This window comes from Lytechinus variegatus, chromosome 9 (genome assembly GCF_018143015.1).
Source record: "Lytechinus variegatus isolate NC3 chromosome 9, Lvar_3.0, whole genome shotgun sequence".
Taxonomy (NCBI): domain Eukaryota; kingdom Metazoa; phylum Echinodermata; class Echinoidea; order Temnopleuroida; family Toxopneustidae; genus Lytechinus; species Lytechinus variegatus.
In genome coordinates this window covers 17,344,805-17,366,005 of record NC_054748.1, presented here as the reverse complement: position 1 = coordinate 17,366,005, position 21,201 = coordinate 17,344,805, and the positions used below count along the sequence as shown (strand labels likewise).

The window sequence follows — 21,201 nt, the reverse complement described above, 5'->3', positions numbered from 1 at the left end:
TCAGTGGACACAATCATTTAATGATTTTGAAGCATACGTGCGGGTTGACAAACTTTTTATCGGACCCAACTGCTGGAGCTGGACAAAAAGACATTTTGTGCTACTTTTTTTCGTGAATTTGAGAGTCAAGGTAAGATCTGCTCCTTTTTTATTGTTTTTGTTACCAAATGCATTGGGATGTCTCCTTGGAGTCTTGGACGCTTAGTCAGCGTGGGTGTGGGTGTGTGTGTGATTTTTTCATGCTTTTATTAAGCAGATATTATTATTATTTACGTCTGGGATCGACCTTTAACGTCACCATATGAGAGACGTTTGGTGGTTGTTTGTTTTATTTTTAATCATGCATAACAAAAATAATAAAAAATAATCACACATATAATGTAGGAACTAATAATAGACTGTAAAACTGTGGTGTTAAAGCTGACACCAGTTGGTGTTAATAAAGACCACACCCTGAGGTGTTATAATTACACCCTAGAGATTGAACATAACACAAAAAAGTGTAAATGTAACAACCAATGGTGTTGTAATAACACCTATATGTGTTAAACTAACTTAACACCGGTGTAAAATAACTGATGTAGTCCTCTGTGTACACCAGTTACACCACAGTTTTTGCTGTGCATAAGCATAAACAAATATGTTTGAAGCGCAGAGTCCCTTAAATAACATCGTATGTAGTAATTTGTTTAAGCAAAATATTGCCCTAATTTGATGAAGAAGCATTCATTAAAAAACCAAAGCTTAAGATAAAACAAAAATAAAATAATGCTCTTATAGCGTATCAAGACATAAATATCATTTGCATCTTAAATAAATTCAGAGACATTTTCATATACCTCAATTATGAGGAGTACTTTGTCGCCGTCTAAAGCAATTAGTTCTGACAGTCCCTTTATAAATTTATCATTAAAACATGATTGCACAGAAAATATTCATATATGCAAGGTCTTGTGAAACATAAAAGAGCATAAATACAATAGTGCCACATTCCATAAAATATGAAATTCAGAAGAACGAATGGTGAATCCAGATTATAAGCACCCTAACTGAAAAAATGTCAGCACTTAAAGCACAAGTCCACCCGAACAAAAGTTTGATTTAAATAAAAAGACAAAAATCCACCAAGCATAACACTGAAAATTCAAAATCGGATGTAAAATAAGAAAATTATGACATTTTAAAGTTTTGCTTAATTTGTCAAAACACATCCTGGTCGGTATGCAAATGAGGAGATTGATGACATTATCCACTTGCTATTTCTTTTGTATTTTTTCTATAAAATATGAAATATTCTCATCCGTAAAGTGAAACAACGATCAATTCGTCCCTGATTATGCGAGGTAAGCGTTGTTTATATGGTTCAGTCAAGTTTGTCCCTATTGCCAAATTTGTGAAAAAGAGATAAATATTGTATAATTCAAACAATTACAAAAGCAATTGTAAGTAAAGGACATCATCGACTGTTACTAAATTTTGCATATCACTTTTTTGAAAAATAAGCAAAACTTTAAAAATGTTAGAACGTTCTTGTTTTACATCCGATTTTGTTGAAATTTTCAGCATTATGCTAGTTTGATTTTTCTCCATTTATTGAAATTAACATTCTTCTGGGGTGGACTTGACCTTTAACAAGCACTTTTGAGAACTCGTGTACTCAATGTAGCCCTTGACCTACCACTTAATTTTTAAAGCGTTGTGCTTATTTACTCCAAAATGAATGAATTCTTACTCCTTTTCAATCCCCCTTGGTAGTGAGGTCAATAATCACTCGAACTGGGGTGAATTAAGAGTGAACAAACGAACATTTCATACGAATGACATTTGAAAAAGGGTGAGATTCACCCAACAGCAAGCGTGAAATCCACTTTAATGTGTTGATTTTTTTAATGATAAATATGCCACCAAATTGTTATTACTTTATCATTGGTACCATTTAGTCCTACACATTTAAAATGTTGGGCAAAATACTATCCATTCTGTTGGGTAATTGTATGTTGGTTAAATATATATATATATATATTGGGTAATAAACCTGCTCAGTTTGATAATAATTGCCAAATATAATTATATAAATATATAAATATATATATATATATATAACAGAAATAAATACTCCGTAATGAAAATATTTTCATTACGGAGTATTTCTTTCTGTTTTAACTATTCATTGGACCAACTCCGAGCAGAACATTCCCACTTTGTTTATATATATAACTATTTATATTTGGCAATTATTATCCAATTGAGCAAATTTGTTATCCAATTTGGGCAGATTTAACCAATAGTTGTGTGGACAGAATTTTGCCCATTGATGGTTAAAAAACTGGCCTTTTTGCTTAACCTTTTTAAGAGTGTATATATGAGATCTGTGTAGTTATTCATATGCTCATTACATTTTTGTTTTTGTTCTAACAAATTTATCTAAAATTAATCGATTTCTAATTGAAATGATCGCTCGATGATGAGTAGCCTATTCGAACATCGGCCAAAATAAAATTACTACGTAAATTATTTTGAATAAAGTGTTTATTTCAACGGTAACCAAAATAATCTATGTGTTTTACGCCTATAGGCTATACACTGAATACCAATCAACTTAGCAATTAATTGATAGGAGAGCTTAGTTACTAATTAACATGCTTTGTTAATGAAGCTCTATCGATAATCCCTTTGGAAAACAAATGCTTGTTGACAGACGAGGATCGGTATTTGAGGATTACGTAATCTTACAAGGGCGTGTCATAGTGTAATACTTGGATACTGTGTCATTCACAATAATCATCTTCATATGCTTATGTTATTTGCTAATAATCATTCTTTATAAGCATTTAGATGTTTCTATCCTAATTTAAGAGAGAAAAAACATTCAGGCTTTAATATGTGAGGGACTTTTCAGTAGATGTAAACAGATATGTTATCGTCATCATGTTTCACGAGAGATTACTCCAAAGAACATTCAAGTACATAGGATTTTCTTTATATATATATATATATATATATATATATATATATATATATATAACGATATTACGTTCCGCGTGTCGGACATCATAGATGATATTAATGAAGCAAAGTGGTAATGCATTGTACTTAGTTCCAACTGAGTTTATATATATATATATATATATATATATATATATATAAAGATATACATGATAATCTCTGTGACACGTAAGCATAAGACACTAGTTTATTTTCAATTAAAATATTTACGTTTAACCATAGTAAGGTAGCTTATAGTTTAGGATACTTCGCGCATTTGTTATCAACTTTGGTTATCTCATAGAGCTAGCTCCATGGTTATCTCATTCGTTACATTATTATTCATTGCTGGTATCAGGGTAAGGGATTCCAATTACAAATTAATTTTGAATGCATATATATATATATATATATATATATATATATATACATATATATGTATATACATATATATATATATATACATATATATATATATATATATATATATATATATATATATATATATATATATATATACATATATATATGTGTGTGTGTGTGTATATATACACACACACACACTAAAGAGTACCATTGTACTCTTCGTTCATTTCTTTCACAGCATATTCAAGTAAACAGAGAAGCTAAAGCTGTATATGTATATTTTCTAACATTTACATACACATAGGCCAAAATCGATTCTTACAGAAATGTGGACTTTGTAAGTCACAACCTCAATATCAAAGGGGAATCCAACCCAAATAAAAACTTGTTTTTATAAGAAAAAGAAAAATCTGACAAGTAGATAGGTGAAAGTTTGAACAATATTGGACAAATAACAAGAAAGTTATAAATTTTTAAAAGTTGTAAATATTGGTAATCACTATACCTATGGAGACTTCAAATTGGCCGCTTATGTGATGTCATAGTGATGTAAGGCAAGGACTACTCTTCTATGTACTTCAATACATATTATGGCTAAAATGTCATTTTCCCCAAAAGTTTTATTTCAAATTGTATTTTTCTTTCATGAGGACATTAAACAATATACTACCTGGGTTATATTTAGATTACTGCCCCAGGGGAATGGGTAATTAGGAGAAAACCACAAAACCCTGATAATAAAGTACATGGCCTATGGGAAAGTTGTCCTTGCCCCTTGTCATAATTTACTTACCCAGTTGCCAATTTGATATCTACATGGTATTAGTGATCTCAATTTTAAAGCAGCTATAACTTTCTTATTGCTTGTCCGATTTCTTTCAAACTTTCACCATTCTGTTTAATTCATTTTCTCCTTCCCAACACAACATTCTATGGCCAAGGCTGGATTCCCCTTTAAGCACCATTGATCATACTGCGAATTATCAACATTAATTTACATAGTACCATTTTATTAGCTATTAATATTATTACTAGCATTTCCTTATGTAATTATATATACTTTCAATTGATATCGATCCGTTGTGTCTTATGCGCTAGTAAGAACCACCTATAGCATTATCATTTCTATCATATTTGTTAGTATTACGTGGTTAATGACATCTAAATTATGTGTTTTCAATTACTTAGCAACATGAATAGACAATGAGCAGACATTGTATGCATACCGAGTAGTAACGAGGAATACTGTATGTGTAGTCCTGCTACATTTATATTCAGTCTGGGAAAAAAAAGAACTTCTAACGATTTGAATAGTGAGCTGGTAACTTGTAAGCATTAAATGTATTTGGGTTATATGCCCATATTATAGAAATACGATATGCAAATTGAATAATAACATATAATCTCAATTTCCCAATGAATTAAATCGTTCTTAAGTATTTGGTAACGAGCCCGATGTGTTATCATTTTTTTTCGTAGAACCATAAACGACTGATTTGACATTGAATTCACGTTAATGATTAACTATATAGTTGCTCATCTAACTAGTCCCTATAATGACGTCATTCTTATTCATGCCTGATCCATTTTACACCACACAGTAAAAAACTATACAACGCTGTTTACTATATGAACCTTACAGTAATTGTTTAAACAGTTTAAACAACTGTTTAAATCTCAAGCAACAAAGTTTAATTTTCAATATCTAATTTTCAATAAATTAAAATTGATTGTTTAAACGGTTAAACAAATACTGGAAGGTTCATATAGTAAACAGCGTTGTATAAAATCTGAAACAGCGTTTTTACTGTGCCTGAAGAGCAACACCATAGTAACGTTAATAAATTGTTATAATAGTGTTAAGTGTTAACAAGATCTCCCTTGCTTTGACAAAGGGAATGGGGTGACACATTATAACCAAATTTGAGTTATTGATGCGCTTATATAATTTTTACAAATCTATTCCTTCTAATCTTCCAGGCTGACTTTAATGTTAAAAGGCTCCGATCCAACTTCGTACATGGCACCCGGGGGGGGGGGGGCACTTCCATTCACGAGTGGATACCATGCGCGACCATGGGGTCTCGAAAAGCACCCTAAACACGTAATTTCCATATTCTGAAAATGCACCCCTTAACAAGTATTGGCGCGTGAAACCCTACCCTTAACAAGTATTGGAAACAAAACGATACTCTTGGCAAATATTCCATGAAATGAACCCCTAAACAAGTACAGGAATGTTTTATTGTTACGGGTCCTTCGGTCGTCGGCTTTACCTTATTTGGTTTAGTACGACCCCAGCTTCTACACCTCGCGCAAATCGGACTCTAAACACGAAGTGTTGGGGCAAAAAGGACATCCTTTATAAAACATTTTAATTTTGTTTTATCATCCCCGCAAATTCGACCCTAAACACGTAATTTTCCTAGTGAAATAGATACCCTTTTTTCATTATTTTTGTGTTTTTGACACCCTTATCACTTTACGTACGTAACGTGCCCTATCGTAAAAAGGACATCCTTTTTACGTGTTTTTTGGTTGCGCATGGTATCCACTCGTCAATGTAAGTGCCCCCCCCCCCCGGGACATGGCATCAGTACACTTCGCTCTTTTAAAGCGGATACGAACCTGGAGCCTTTTAATCGCACCACCTCTAGTCCTCAAATACTCACATATAGTCAGGCTCCTAACCCATAATGCAACATTCGGAGAGTATAGTCTTGTAATATAAGCATACTAGAACAATATCACACGAATTTTATACTTGGTATATTCAGACCGAAGTAAAAATGATACCAAGGAGAAAAAAAGTATTTTTTTTAAAGAAAGGTATTCTCTATACAAATAAAGTTATAGGCTTATTAATTCTCGGAATTATTAATATTTACCTCAAACGGCAGATTTCAAGACTAGCTATTTATGACACACAATCGATGAGAAACAACATACTGAGTGTGAAACTTTATTTTGTAACTTGCTTTTTTCTGCCAAAGTATAAGGCATAATAATTCTAAATGCTAGATTAGTTCTGGGAACATGAATATAGGCCTACGTACCTCTATTGTAGTGGAAGAGCCGTGGCGTAGTGGTTCTGACTCTCGCCTTCAAAACAGAGGGTCGTGTGTTCGAATCCCACCGCGGTCTAGCGTCCTTTGGCAAGGCGTTAATCCACACTTTGCCACTATCGACCCAGATGCTCAATGGATACCCGGTAGGATGCAAAAGATTTTGTATGTTTGATTTTGCCAGCGCCACAATGAGGCTGCGATTAATGCAAGGAATGCTCTCCAGGGAGTGGAAATTGTGCACTTTTCGTGCGGGATTGAAATAAATCCATATGCTGTAACGCGCTTTGAGCCATTCTGGGAAAAGCGCTTTATGAAAAAAATGGCTTTCGCAATGATTTTCACTTTATTAATGTCTTTTCCTTTACTTTTGTAGATATAATTCAACATGGTGGCTGGTTGCGGTCCGAAGATTGCTAAATTGATCCTCTTCATATTGAACTTCTGTGTATGGGTATGTATCCAATATCTAAACTATAACACAATTTTCTATTTTTTCCGATTTTATTCTGCTGTCATTTTTTCAGACATGCAATAGTGTGCATGATATTTCTTTTTAGGGGACCTTGTCAATAACATATACTTATGTCTGGGACTGCTATTGAACGAGGGGATGTGTGTACTCAGGATTTTCCAAAAAGGGAGGGGAGCACATTTCCCCTAGGTAATTGAATAATCATCCAAAAAAGGGTCTCACTAAAAAATTAAGGATGTCCCACGTAAAATTTGACAAGCAAAAAAAAAAGTTGCCAAGGTCCTCACTTGCATATGAGCGACATATTCCCATCAAAAATATTTCCCGTGACTCTCAAGGGGTGGGGGGGGGGGGGGGCACGGGCCGGATGTGCCCCCCCTGGATCTGCCACTGCGAGGGGGAGGGGGTGTTGTTGTTGTTTTTTTATATCCGGTCAGTCTCGATAACTCGTCATATAGATTTTTTATATAAATGTTTCTATCAGGTGATTTTTTTTTCGAAATTCCCCTTATGTTTTTCAATTCAATCCAATTCTTTATTCCATTTCCATTCAAACATAATACAAAGTAATATAAAGTAATACAAATCAAATACAATTTTACAGACGAGCATTCTTACTTCGTAAAAGAAAAAAAATATAATATTGAGCATAAATGGAAATGAGGGGGTCCACCAAAACGCAAAGCTTGTTAAATGCAGATCCCCCTTGGAAATGAAAAAAAATATAATTGACTTATTCAAATATGCATTTATATAAAGGAAAGAAAAAGAGGAGGGACAAAAGGTCCAAATCATATTGATGTATACATAAATACAGAACAAGTGCAAAGATATTCACACAAAGAGGTCTTCGCTGTGAAGGATATGTTGCGCAATATGCAGGAGAAAAAGCAGAAAGAGAGAGAGAATGACAAGACATAGAAGACAAGACAAAACAAGAGACAGGACAGTACAAGAAAAGATAACATAATAAGTAAAAAAAAATAAAAGGAGGAAAAGTCAGAATGGGGAAGGGCTGACCACAAACAAGCTTGATTTGGTGAAGTAACAAAAGATGATTATAACTGGACAATATAAGATGGAAAAAAGATAAAACAATAAAGTATTTCTAATAGTAACTTAATTAACTTTTTATACCCTTCGATTCACAAAATTTGGTACGTATAATTGAGTTTTTGCAGATTGTTGTAATAACAATCAGATACGACTGGGTGCTATTTATTACGATTGGGACCGAACTTTAACGTTACTATCTGAACGACTTGACCAGGACTCGAACCTTAGATTACCTGGGGCCCGTTGCAGAAAGAGTTGCGTTTAAACGCAAGTCAAAAAATCAAACGCAAGTTCCAAATGTGCGCTGTTGATTGGTTGAAAATCAAGTTGCGCATGATTTTCAGAGTTGCGATTGATTGCAACTCTTTCTGCAACGGGACCCAGGTGACATAATCAACGGCGTGTTCGTTATTTTGTTGTTTATTTCAATTCTATGTTTCATTCATATATACGCTTTCTTCTTCTTCTTCTTTCCTTGGTTGGCAGCCAGTCAGGATTGACTATTTTTGCCACAGATTTTTGTTCATTTTCAATCATGTCAATAGCTTGTTATTATTATTTCCTTTTCCATTCCTTTTCTTTCTCTCTCTTTTCTTTTCTTTTCCTTTTTCCTTCCTTTTCTTTTCTTTTCCTTCATTTTCTTTCTCTTTTTTCCTTCTTTTCCTTTTTTCCTTTTCTTTTCTAATTATTTTTCTTTTCTTCTGTTTTCTTTTTTTTTCTTTTTCCCTCTTATTTTTTCTTTTTCTATTTTTTTCTTTTCTTTTCTCTTTTTTCTTTTTCTTTTTTTTCTTCTTTTGTATGCGTTCTGTTTTGAGTTAGGCTCACTTAAAACATTTTCCATATAAAACATTGTATTACAGGCGGCAGGTATTGTACTGATCGGAATCGGATCATGGATAACCGCCCGGCAACAAGACTACACGGATCTGTTCTCTGAGGACACGATATTGATCGTTACAGGGGTAACGATAGGGGTGGGGTGCTTCATCTTTATCGTCGGCTTCTGTGGATGTTGTGGGGCTCTGAAAGAAGGAACGTTCTTATTAAAACTGGTAAGATATTGCCATGACAACGGTATAATAATAATAGGATACTTAATAATAAAGATATAAAATGTTTAATTATCACCTAATACAAAAATGTTTCCAAATCTGTATTCCGTTAAAAAATATGTCCTGTGGCAATTATGTTTGGTACCTATCTTGACCACACATCATGCTACAAGAATGTAATTTACCCCAAGGTTACCACAATAATGATGAAGAATTCTATTTCCGAGATTTGAGTATACTATCATGGTTACAATGATTTTAGCCATTTCGGGGGCCATTATATTTTTTTGAAATACCCGGCCTCCCAAAACTATTGTATCTAACCAGGCTGGATGATCCGCGCCTGGATGATGATGATGATGAGAAAGATGATGATGATGAAGATGATGGTGGTGATGATGATGTTGATGATGATAAAGATGGTGATGATGATGATTATGATGATGGTGGTAATGAAGATGATTTAATGATGATGGTAATGATGAATATGACAATATTGATGATAACGACGACGATGACGACGATAATGATAAAGAAATTATATTTTCGTGATTTAAAAACATTCTGTCATGATTATAGTGAGTTTAGCTGTATCCTTCTTTTTACTTTCGCAATGTAAGAACAACTGTGATATCAAACAATTAAGTTATTGACTGCTAATACTCTTGCAATCCTATAAACATATCATTCAGTCAAGTATGGACTTTGCCATTCAACTCCGCTACGCCTTGAAATGAGAAAACTTGACATCATTTTATATTTTGTACTATTCAATAGTGAGGGTTTCAATATCTGCTTATTAATATATAATTATCCCTATTATTCTCTTGATAGTATTTTTTCTTCATGGTTCTAATCATTATTCTGGAGATCACCGCCGGTATCCTAGCATTTGTCTTCGATGATGAGGTAAGGACACCTGGGCCCCGTCTTAAGACTTACGATTGATCCAATCAATTGTAACTCTATGGAAATCCATCAGTGTCATAATTTTTTCTACATGAAATTTGCAAAATGTCCTTTGTAAACAAAGGAAAACACACCAAATTGTCAAGAAATTAATGACTTCATGGATATACATATCTAGAACAACTTTTGAACAACCATGCATTTCATATGTTGACTTTGCTGGCTTAACATGGATGCGATTGATCCGATCAATCGCAACTCTTAGTAAGACGGGCCCCAGATGAGAAAAGGTGGATGATTGATGCAAAGAAACCGAGAGAGAGAGAGAGAGAGAGGGACAGTAGACAAAATTATATCTACAGTAGATGTGGACCAAGTGCCAAGAGAGAGAGAATAAAACAGATGGAGGGGGGCGGCACAACGGGGGGAGAGAGAGAGGGAGTAGATGAGACGAGGATAAATACTCAGAGAAAGGGGAAAAGAGAGAGAAAATAAAAATGTATATCTACAGTAGATGTGGAGCAAGTGGACCATAAAGAGAGAGAGACAGAGAAAGGGAGAGAGTAGTAAAGGGAGAGGGAGAGAGGGAGGGAGAAATAAAGAGAGAGATAGAGAAGGGGTATGGGATATGTAAACATATGTCCTGCCTCGGCAATAATAAGCCAGGACCTGGGCTACTTTGACTTCCTTTGTTAATTGTGTTTGTAAACTACTATGTAATTGTTTTATTTTATACGTCATCTGATCCTTTATGAATATTGAAATGAAGTGATACAAAATCATATAAAATAGAGAGAAAACAATGTTAGGCGTAGCTCAATCAAAGTACCCCAGAGCTACCACGGGGAGCTACCCTCCATTATTGAAATTTCGGTGAAGCCGAAAACATTTTTCTGCCTGGAATCGGACCCGAGCCCATGCACGCTTTGAACGCCTGTTCAATTCGCGGCAGAGACATTTCTTCGGGATCACCAAAATTTCAAAAAGGGAGCATAGCTCCCCGGGATAGCTCTGCTGGGGAACTTTGATTGAGCTACGCCTACCCAATTAATGTTCGCTATATTCACTTCTTTCTCAATATACAACATTTCAAAAAACAGAGTTACCAAAGCTGAAGCCATATTTATAGATAGATAGATAGATAGACAGCCCGGGGGGGGCACTTCCATTCACGAGTGGATACCATGCGCGACCATGGGGTCTCGAAAAGCACCCTAAACACGTAATTTCTATATTCCGAAAATGCACCCCTTAACAAGTATTGGCGTGTGAAACCCTACCCTTAACAAGTATTGGAAACAAAACGATACTCTTGGCAAATATTCCCTGAAATGAACCCCAAACAAGTACAGGAATGTTTTATTGTTACGGGTCCTTCGGTCGTCGGCTTTACCTTATTTGGTTTAGTACGACCCAACCTTCTACACCCCGCGCAAATCGGACTCTAAACACGAAGTGTTGGGGCAAAAAGGACATCCTTTATAGAACATTTTGAATTTGTTTATATCATCCCCGCAAATTCGACCCTAAACACGTAATTTTCCTAGCGAAATAGATACCCCTTTTTCATTATTTTTGTGTTTTTGACACCCTTATCACGTTACGTACGTAACGTGTCCTATCGCATAAAAGACATCATTTTTACGTGTTTTTTTGGTCGCGCGTGGTATCCACTCGTCAATGTAAGTGCCCCCCCCCCGGATAGATAGATAGATAGGTAGATAGACATATGGATGAATGGGTAGATGGATGGATGGATAGATAGATAGATAGATAGAATAGATAGAATAGGAGAGAAAGAGACAAGAGAGAGGGGAAGATTGAAAGAAATTGTGTAAGGGATATTTTTCGTTTTCAGTAACAAATACATACTCAAAATCAAATTCGTTTAAATTTCATTTTTCTCTTAAGATTTCGTAACAAATCTTAGGATTTTGTTAAATTCTAGGCAGAAGTAGCCCCTTTACCGTTCTGAGAAAAACAATGCATAAGTTAGTCTACTATGTCTACAGTTATTTTTTTTTGTTCTTGTTGTATTGGACAGCTTGAAGAAAGTATGATTGAAGGAATGACATACACCATCAATAACACCTACCCAACAACTGATGCCTCCAAAGAATCCATCGATGGCGTCCAAAATGGTGTAAGTATAACTTCATTTCAATGATATGTTTCCTCTTTGATAATCCAGGTCACAATTGAATATGTGGAAGAATAACAATTACGAGTGGTCAAGATCAAGTTTGAGTTCCGGTTCAACTTCATACTTGACTTTGTTTCACCTATAAATTGATGCAACAACATTAAATTTAATTTCCTCTTTAAAATTACAACTAGATATCTAGTTTTCAGATTAATACCAATAGTGGTTGTGTCGTGAAAAGCACAAATTAGCGGCTTGAGGTATGCAAAGTAAAAATTTGTAATAGAATCATAACAGTTATATGAGCTTGACACAAAAGAGGGAAAGATATATCGCAATGATAGTCTTTGAGAATCAGAATTGAATATTTTCATTCTAATGTAATCCAGAATTCACTTTGTACATAACCACAGTCGATCTGGGTTAATCTTGAAGTCATACAATTTTGAACTGTCTTACTCCACAGTTTGTTCAAACGCAATAAAGTATTCTTTGAAATATATTACCGATGGCTCTTGTAATAGTGATTCAGCATCCATCTTTAGAACCACACAATATTTTCTGGATTAGCAGACTCCTGAGGTCATGGTACCAAATGCATAAAAGTTACCATTATGGTAATTTTGTTACCATCGATGGATAAATACCATGGCAACAATGCTCAGCAGCCAATCAAAATCAAGGATTCCATGCAATCAACAATTGATTGGCAAATTTGCAATCAAAGTTTAGTCAACGAGCATGAATCACCTCGACATGGTGATGACGGGGGGGTGGCTCGTATATACATGGTCATGCTTGTTTTGTATCTACCAACATAATAATCTAATTCTCGGATCGCTCAATCCACCTCAGTGGTGCCGTAACAACCGTGGTTCCCGAAGCCATACTTGGTCCAACAATATTATCTCTTCTATTCTCATTTTTTGTATGTTCATGATTTTGCAATGATAATGTTGCATTGTTTTTTTGAGAACGGAAATGAACAAATAAATAGATAAATCACCTTTTCAATCTTTTTTGTTGTTGTTGGTATTTTGCTCTATCTTCTAGTTCGATTGCTGTGGAGCCATGGGATACGCCGACTACGCAAACTCACAGAACTTTGCTAATAATCTAGCTGTTCCCGAGTCCTGCTGTATCGATGGAGCATCCGTTGCGCAATGTCAGGCCGGTACAAAGGGAAATCCCACTAATCCAGAACTAGTCCACAGTCAGGTAAGATAATTATAATTACTGTTCTGAAAATAAATTATTGAACTAAGATATTAATGATATAGATAGCACTGATGGTAATAAAAGTTACTTATATAGCGTTATTACTTTCTTCCTTGCTACACTAATTTTTACCCCGGTCACCGGATCCTGGCACGTACGCCTGCACACAATGTGTGCACTATCTGCACTACCTGGAGAGCATTCCAACAAGTGTTCAAAGACTCTGCATTTTGCTATTAATGAATTCATGATCAATTTATCAGGTTGTGTCTGAAGCTTTTTTTTTATTTGTTATAATTTATCTGTTATTTACAAAATAATTTCTGGCTCTTTTTTTTTCAGGGATGCGTTGCCGCTTCCGTCGATACCATACAGGATAACTACTTGATCATCGGTGCTGTTTGCCTTGCTCTTCTTGTTTTTGAAGTAAGTTACACTCGGGCTGGTCGATATATAAAATTTGATGTTATTCGACATCGCCAGCCCCGATAGCCGAGCCTAAAATCCATCACATTATATACGTTCATTATGAGCTGCAACTCCGCGAGAGCAGGGAATTTAATACATATATATATATATGTATGTATATATATATATATATATATATATATATATATATATATATATATATATATATATATTATATATATATATATGCAATATTTGATTGATGTTATTTTATTTCCAATATTTTCAATTATACCAACAGATTCTAACTTTATGGTTTACTTGCTGTGTCATTAGTGGGATAGGCAATCAAGTTGAACCATTTTAGGGTAAATAAATTCTCAGGGAATTCCAAGGCAAGATATTAAATCAAGATTTAAAATCGTGGCTTGTTCATCGTGCAGTCGCATTCATGGTTTGCAGTGCTCTTTCATGTCATTTTCATGCCATTAAAGTTTCTTAATGAATTCCATCAATAAAAAAGTGGATGTGAATATAAAGACAAAAGTCAAACAAACGCGACGCTCACTAAAGATAGCATCAAAATCGGTTGTAAAATAAGAAAGAATTGAAATTTTTCATATTGCGCATATTTTTCACAAGACGCACAGCACATTGATTTTCAGAATGATAAGAGAGGTAATGGTGACATTCAGTCACTATTTATTTTCTATTATATTGCATGATCATATAGAATAATATATCAGTCTTTGCCTATTTGACAATAAGGGGGCTCTTCATCATAATAGGATATAGAATTGGATAAACTTTATTGGTTGCACTTCGTAATTTCGAAGATTCGTTATAAACACGTAAATTGCATATTTACCTCGATGTTCGTTAATCCGAAAACGAAAAAGGGTTCGTTAATCCGAACATTAATTGGCATTATTCTGAAGGTTCGTCTGTCCGAAAACGAAATAAGGTTCGTTATTTCGAAGGTTCGATAATCCGGAAACGAGCCAATTGTAGCACAGACATTTTCGGGTAGGGAGAGGATCTTTAAATCCCGGGCTTTGAATACAACTAACATGCAGCGAAAGACTTTAAATTATATAATAAATACAACTGATATAGAGAGAATGTATTTCTATATCATTATTTATTCCCTACCTGTCGGTCTACTATAGGTGTTGAACTTAATATTATATCAATAAACTACTCAAAATAATTAAACCTTAGCATGCTTAGCACATGCATACACAATCATATTACATCATACACACAGTCATAAGCATTCAACAGTTAAAGTTCATTGTTCCGAAGGATCGTTCATAAGGTTCGTAATTCCGAAGGTTGGTTGGTCCGAAGACGAAATATGGTTCATTGTTCCGAAAGATCGTCTTCGGACTAACGAATAACCTTCGGAATTACGAACTTTATTTCGTTTTCAGACTGACGAACCTTCGGAACATTCGAACCCGGAATAACAAGCGTCGGAATTACGAATGTATGCGACTTGATCCCCCATCCAAGATAATACAGGGGTGACATTACACTGCCTTGCTATCCTGTCTATTTGTCCATACCTGTTTATTTTTTTTAATTGTTCATCGCTTGAAACTTAACAGTCCAATGCAGCGGCCCTATCATTCGCAAAGCTTGTAAACTGAATCATGTTGTGCACTGGCAACTCCTTCATTAATATTCACACCATCCTTTTTCTCTTTTCTCTCCCTTTTCTTTATTGTCTCTCCATTCTCACAGATCTTGACCATGGTATTTACTTGCTGTGTCATTAGCGGTATTGATAATGGAGAATATGCATAAACATTGAGCGAATGAGGCATGTTGAGTATTAATCTTTCATTTTTTAAAGACACCTACACTGTAAAAACTGCGGTGTTAAAACTGACACCAATTGGTGTTAATAGAGGACCACACCCTGAGGTGTTAAAACTACACCCTAGTGATTAAACATAACACCAAAGAGTGTAAATGTAACAAAAAAGGTGTTGTAATAACACCCATAGGTGTAAAACTAACACTACCAATTTAACACCGGTGTAAAATAACTGGTGTGGTCCTCTATGTACACCGGTTAACACCACAGTTATTGCTGTGTAGTTTCATTTCATAATCAGATATTTACCAAAATTTGTATTAGGGATTATTGCAATGAGCCAAACGATATGTTTGGGGTTTTTTTCACTCCAAAAACTTAATATGCTTTTTACACTGCATTTCCTTAGTAATAACATGAATAATAAACAATAATAATACATATGATTTCTATAATTATATAGCGTCTTATCCATTTTGATTAAAATGCTCAAGGCGCTTAGAAGAGAGCAAAACATAAAAGTAAGAGAACTTAGAGAACTACAAGAAAGGTTTTAATAACACTTTAATTAATTGATTAAATCAACCCCATACTATTTAACCCCGGACTGTATCCTTAACCCCATCCTATCTTCTTCTTTTTTCACCCTGTCTTTCCCATACTGATAGCCGAGGTCAGCGGACGATCGCAAAGCTCATGAATATTGATGAATTTTAACCACACAGAGCGTGATTAACGAATGATTTCGACTTCTGTGATTTCCCCCATGCTCCCGGGGGGGGGGGGGGCACTTTCATTCACGAGTGGATACCATGCGCGACCATTGGGTCTCAAAAAGCACCCTAAACACGTAATTTCCATATTCTCAAAATGCACCCCTTAACAATTACTATTGGCGTGTGAAACCCTACCCTTAACAAGTATTGGAAACAAAACGATACTCTTGGCAAATATTCCCTGAAATGAACCCCTAAACATGTACAGAAATGTTTTCTTGTTACGGGTCCTTCGGTCGTCGGCTTTACCTTTACGACCCCACTTTTTACCCCTCGCGCAAATCGGACTATTAGAGTACCCCAACACTTCGTGTTCAAAACACGAAGTGTTGGGGTAAAAAAGGACTTCCTGTATAAAACATTTAATTTTGTTTCATCATCCCCGGAAATTCGACCCTAAACACGTAACTTTCCTAGCGAAATAGATACCCTTTTTTCATTATTTTTGTGTTTTTGACACCCTTATTATGTAACGTACGTAATGTGCCCTATCGTGAAAAAGACATCCTTTTTACGTGTTTTTTTTGGTCGCGCATGGTATCCACTCGTCAATGTAAGTGCCCCCCCCCCCGGTCATAGCCCCACTTTCTCTCAGCCCGCTCGTTTCACACTGCATCTCTTAGCACCGCAATTGATGTGGCCATGCCGTTTTGAGCATTGCATATTTGGCAATCATTGATCCAAGAGCCCTTCCGGAGACCCCCATGCATGTTCAAGACCAAGATTTAGTTCCAAGGCCCCCTATTTTCGACTTTGGCGTTGCACACATAGGTATCATGTTATAATTCGAGCCCCCCCCTTGATGTCAACCAAATGCTAGAAAAGTAGAGGCTATCAAAGAAATTAATTGATTGTGATCATTTTTATTGGTCGGACGAAGTTATATTCATCAACGCATTGGATAATTTTAACAACCCTTTTTAAGAGTGTTCTTTAAATTTGGCGGCAGAAGCCAACACATTTAGGGGGGTCCACCTGAAATTTAGGGATGGACACAGGAAAAACAATTGACAAGCAAAAAACAAGGTTATCAACCAAAATTTTAGGGGGACCAACATTTTTTAGGGGTCCACCTGCATTTAGGGGGATGCAGGAAAAAAAAGGTTATCAACAGAAATTTTAGGGGGCGCCCGACCCCCCCCCCCCGCTTCCACCGCCTATATGGTTCATTTCTCCCGTCTTTTCTAATCACATCTGATTAGAACACAGTCATTTCTAGGAAAATGATAAAAATACAATTGACGGCAGGCATATAAACTGCAATCGGCTAATAAATTAGTTTTTTTTAGGCTATATCTACGATTGCGCGGGCGATTGCGCTATTCATTCATCGCATACGGCGCCATGCAGTATATATATTTTCAACACTGTCATAGCCCACAGTCATAAGCACGCTAGTTGTGATTTTTAATACCATAAAAGCGCATGAAACACATTTAGAATAACGATTCTGATTATTTTCAAGGTAGTTATTTGTGATTTATTTTGCTTGATGAATAGACACTGCATTATGCTGACAGTTTCATTGAAAGTCCTATGTATAATATGAAAGTCAGTTATAGCCACAGCCGGCCCGTGCCCCCTTTTGAGAAGCAATGTTAAAATTTGTAATGTAAAAATGCCATTAAAATAGGAGTGTGCCCCCCTCTTTTTGAAAGTGAAGACTTTTTTTGCTTAATTGTCAAATTATTTTCGGAGACGAAGCATTAATTTGGGGTAAAAAACCTTTTTTCTTTTTTTAGGCTTGTCAACTTTTTTTATTGGAAAAATGTGCCCCCCCCCCCTTAAAAAATCCTGGATCCGCCCTTGGTTAAAGCAGACGTACCCCTGACTTTCATAAAACAGTTATATATATGTCCTGGGAGATATAGAAATGGAGTCACATATGCTAATTATTATTTTATTCATAAAATGAGAAATATGTAATATTTTGGGTTTCCTCGTATTATGAAATTCACTTAGTTTAGTCGGTTTGCACATCTTTTAAAATATTATTTCGACTTATCACTGGAAGCCAGTCGAGGGCCTCTTTACTCCAAATCTTTGATCAATTACTCACAACTAATACTCCATATATTATATAATAAAATCGATATTATACAGTTAGTGTGTAATACCATCTGATCTGTTATTTATATATAGTGACTCGTTGTATGCAAGAACTGTTGTGAAAATTTATAGAACAATGTGTGATATTTTTCTTAGTTTACATTCAGTTCGAAAAATAAAAATTATTATTATGTTTATTTTTATTTTTTCTGTTTGTATCATATTCAACTTGCTGTGAAGATGACACTGACTTGTATTTACGACTTCATTATCATGTTATAATTTTTGATTATTTGAAACGAAACAATATTTTTTCATGAATATTTTCTTTCCTTTCCCCTTCTCTACTATACCTCCCTATGTAGGTACTGGCCATGTGGGTCACATGTTGTGTAATTAGCGCCATCAACGAATATGAATATAAATAAGAAAGTGGGCGTGTTTTCAAACTTTTATCCACCAATCACGGAGCTGTACAGATCCTCTCAAGGAAAATGAAGTGCTAGCTCCATTAACTCTGAACAAAAATGATAAAATTAACAAAAGGATCAACAACATTCTTTGAAAGAATTAACCCTTCCTTTTAGAAAGATACAGAAGCCTCCTGATATATTTATGAGACCAATCTCTCCTTTTCCCTTTTTTTTGTTAATGACATTAATTATTGGAATATACATGATTGGACGTATATATCCCTTTTTTACATTTGTAAATATACCAGTATTCATATTGTTAAAATAAAAAAATCCTTATCGTTTGTTCCTCAACATTAGGCCAAATATTTTAAGATCGTGGCCATTTTGAAAGAAAACTAAATGTTATTAAAGCTAAAAAAATAATTGTAAATGTATCATTAAATATTGTAATTCTTGAATGAACTTTTGACGAGTTGGTGGAAAATCACTGTTTAATTTATTTGATTTTAGGGCCAACATTTTGGGTTGATATCCACGTCATAGGTAAAGGATACTGTCAAATATCTAAGCACAATGAAAATACATGCATATGTATCAATTGGCTTTTTTAAAGAATTCATTTAGTGAGTGAATTTGCCGTTCTGTGTAAACCTGACAATTAAAGACTCCCCCCGACTAATATGTGACATGTATTGCATCTTTTTGTAATGAAACAATCAAATATAATGAAATAATAATTGTATTGATTACTTTATGTATTTTTGTAGTTGCTTGAATTTGAAAAAGGTACAAATTTTCGAATGTTATGAGAAAGAGAGAGAGAGGGGGAGAGAGGGAACAAAACGGTTAGATGGACGGGAAAGTGAGGGAACGGGAAAATAAGAGAGAGAGGGGGGTGGAGGTGAGGGAGAAAAGGAGAGTGAGAAAGAGATGGGGAGAGGGGTGGGGCGAGTCAGAGTGAAATTGGCAGAGCGGGAGAATTAGGCAGGACATTAATTTTTTGTTCCAAAGTAGAGGCTTTGCGTTCGGGGCGTTAGCGAGTTTTTCATTTCATTTGTTTTTTGCAGTTTTTTTCACAGCAAAAATCTGGACAAGAAAGTACATATCTAACATTAAAATATCAAGATAATGAACAAATAATTTTGTATATTCATTACCGATACACACGTCACATTTATCAAGTAAAACTACGGCGTGAGAGTGCTGGAAAATTAGGGTATAGCAGAAGTGAAAGGGGAAATGAGTGCAGAGATAGAAAAAAATGCGAGAAATAAAAGAGAAGGGGGTGGGATCGGGTTATAGAGAGAAGGAAGGGGGGAAGGGAGAGGGGGTGTGGGCATGAGCATTGAAAATAGAAGAAAAAAAATATTCCATCCCCCCCCCAAAAAAAAAACATGGTCCAAGACCAGGAAAACAAAACGAGAAAAAGAAAATTTAAGGGAAAAAGGGTGAAATACGACACTTGTTGAATATCATGTAAAAACCTATTAAAAATTAAGATGAAAAGTAACAAATTTTGTTGCTCGCATCTTCCTCCCCATATATGCCATTTTGCGCCCCCTCAAAATTTTTGCCTAATTATGCCACTGGTGGTAAATTGCAAATTCGTCCACCTTCATTTAGTCTAATGCCATTCGGTCCATCAACATTTTGTCTAACCATTTGGTCCAATCATCACTTTGTCTAATCACCAATTCGTCTATGACCATTTCGTCTAATAACCAGTTGGTCTAATACCCATTTTATTTTCATTCGATTTTGCACAATTAACACTTTAGTTTGATTAGACCAAATGGTATATGGACCAAATGGCTATTGGACCAACTGGTTATTTGACGGAATGGCATTAGACTAAATGAAAGTAGACCATGTGGTGTGTAGACGAACTGGTGTTAGACCAAATGGTAGTAGACGAGTTGGCAATTGGACGAATTGGCATTAAACCCCACTGTTTGGTTTATTTCTCAAATACTACATCATGGGCTAAATCAGTGGCGTAATGAGCCAAAAATTGTAAGGGGCGAGTTATTGCATATCAGGCAAATTTTGTTTTTACATTTTTATAAAAGAATCAAATTGTGTGATCAATTTTGACATAACACTGTATTCAGAAAATAGTATATTTAACCCTTTTCTTTCCTTTTCACTTCTTGGTAATATATTTTTTGGAAGGGGGGGGGCAATGCCCCCCCAAGCCCACCCCCATCTGTATGCCACTAGACTAAACCCACTCGGACTAACCATCACTTGGACTGTCACGTTTGTTCTCATGCATACATGGACCCCCCCACTCTCTCAATTTTAAAATGGCCTTAACTTTCTTACTGCTATGTGATTTCTCTCCAACTGTTATACTCATTTTTCTCCTCTCTCTCACACACACATTTTATGACCAAGGTTGGATTCCCCTCTAATCTAAGGTCATAGAAGGTCATGGCTGAGGATCCCCCTCCCCTCACCT

General features: G+C 35.3%; 1 protein-coding gene across 3 annotated transcripts; it reads left to right on the top strand.

Annotated features, from left to right (window-relative positions):
• On the top strand, nt 1-19,482 carry LOC121421658 (CD151 antigen-like). Of its 3 annotated transcripts, XM_041616424.1 has the most exons (9): nt 2-130; nt 6,793-6,870; nt 8,808-8,999; nt 9,834-9,908; nt 11,953-12,051; nt 13,105-13,269; nt 13,612-13,695; nt 15,424-15,502; nt 18,690-18,774. In XM_041616424.1, the coding sequence occupies exons 2-8, from the start codon at nt 6,805-6,807 to the stop codon at nt 15,484-15,486; spliced, it is 744 nt and encodes a 247-aa protein (XP_041472358.1). In that variant the 5' UTR covers nt 2-130; nt 6,793-6,804; the 3' UTR covers nt 15,487-15,502; nt 18,690-18,774. The 3 variants fall into 3 exon arrangements, with proteins under 3 accessions (XP_041472359.1, XP_041472357.1, XP_041472358.1); XM_041616425.1 differs by lacking the exon at nt 15,424-15,502 and having other exon boundaries at nt 1-130; nt 18,690-19,482; XM_041616423.1 differs by lacking the exons at nt 15,424-15,502; nt 18,690-18,774 and adding an exon at nt 13,979-14,059 and having other exon boundaries at nt 1-130.
• The last annotated feature ends 1,719 nt before the right edge of the window (nt 19,483-21,201 follow it).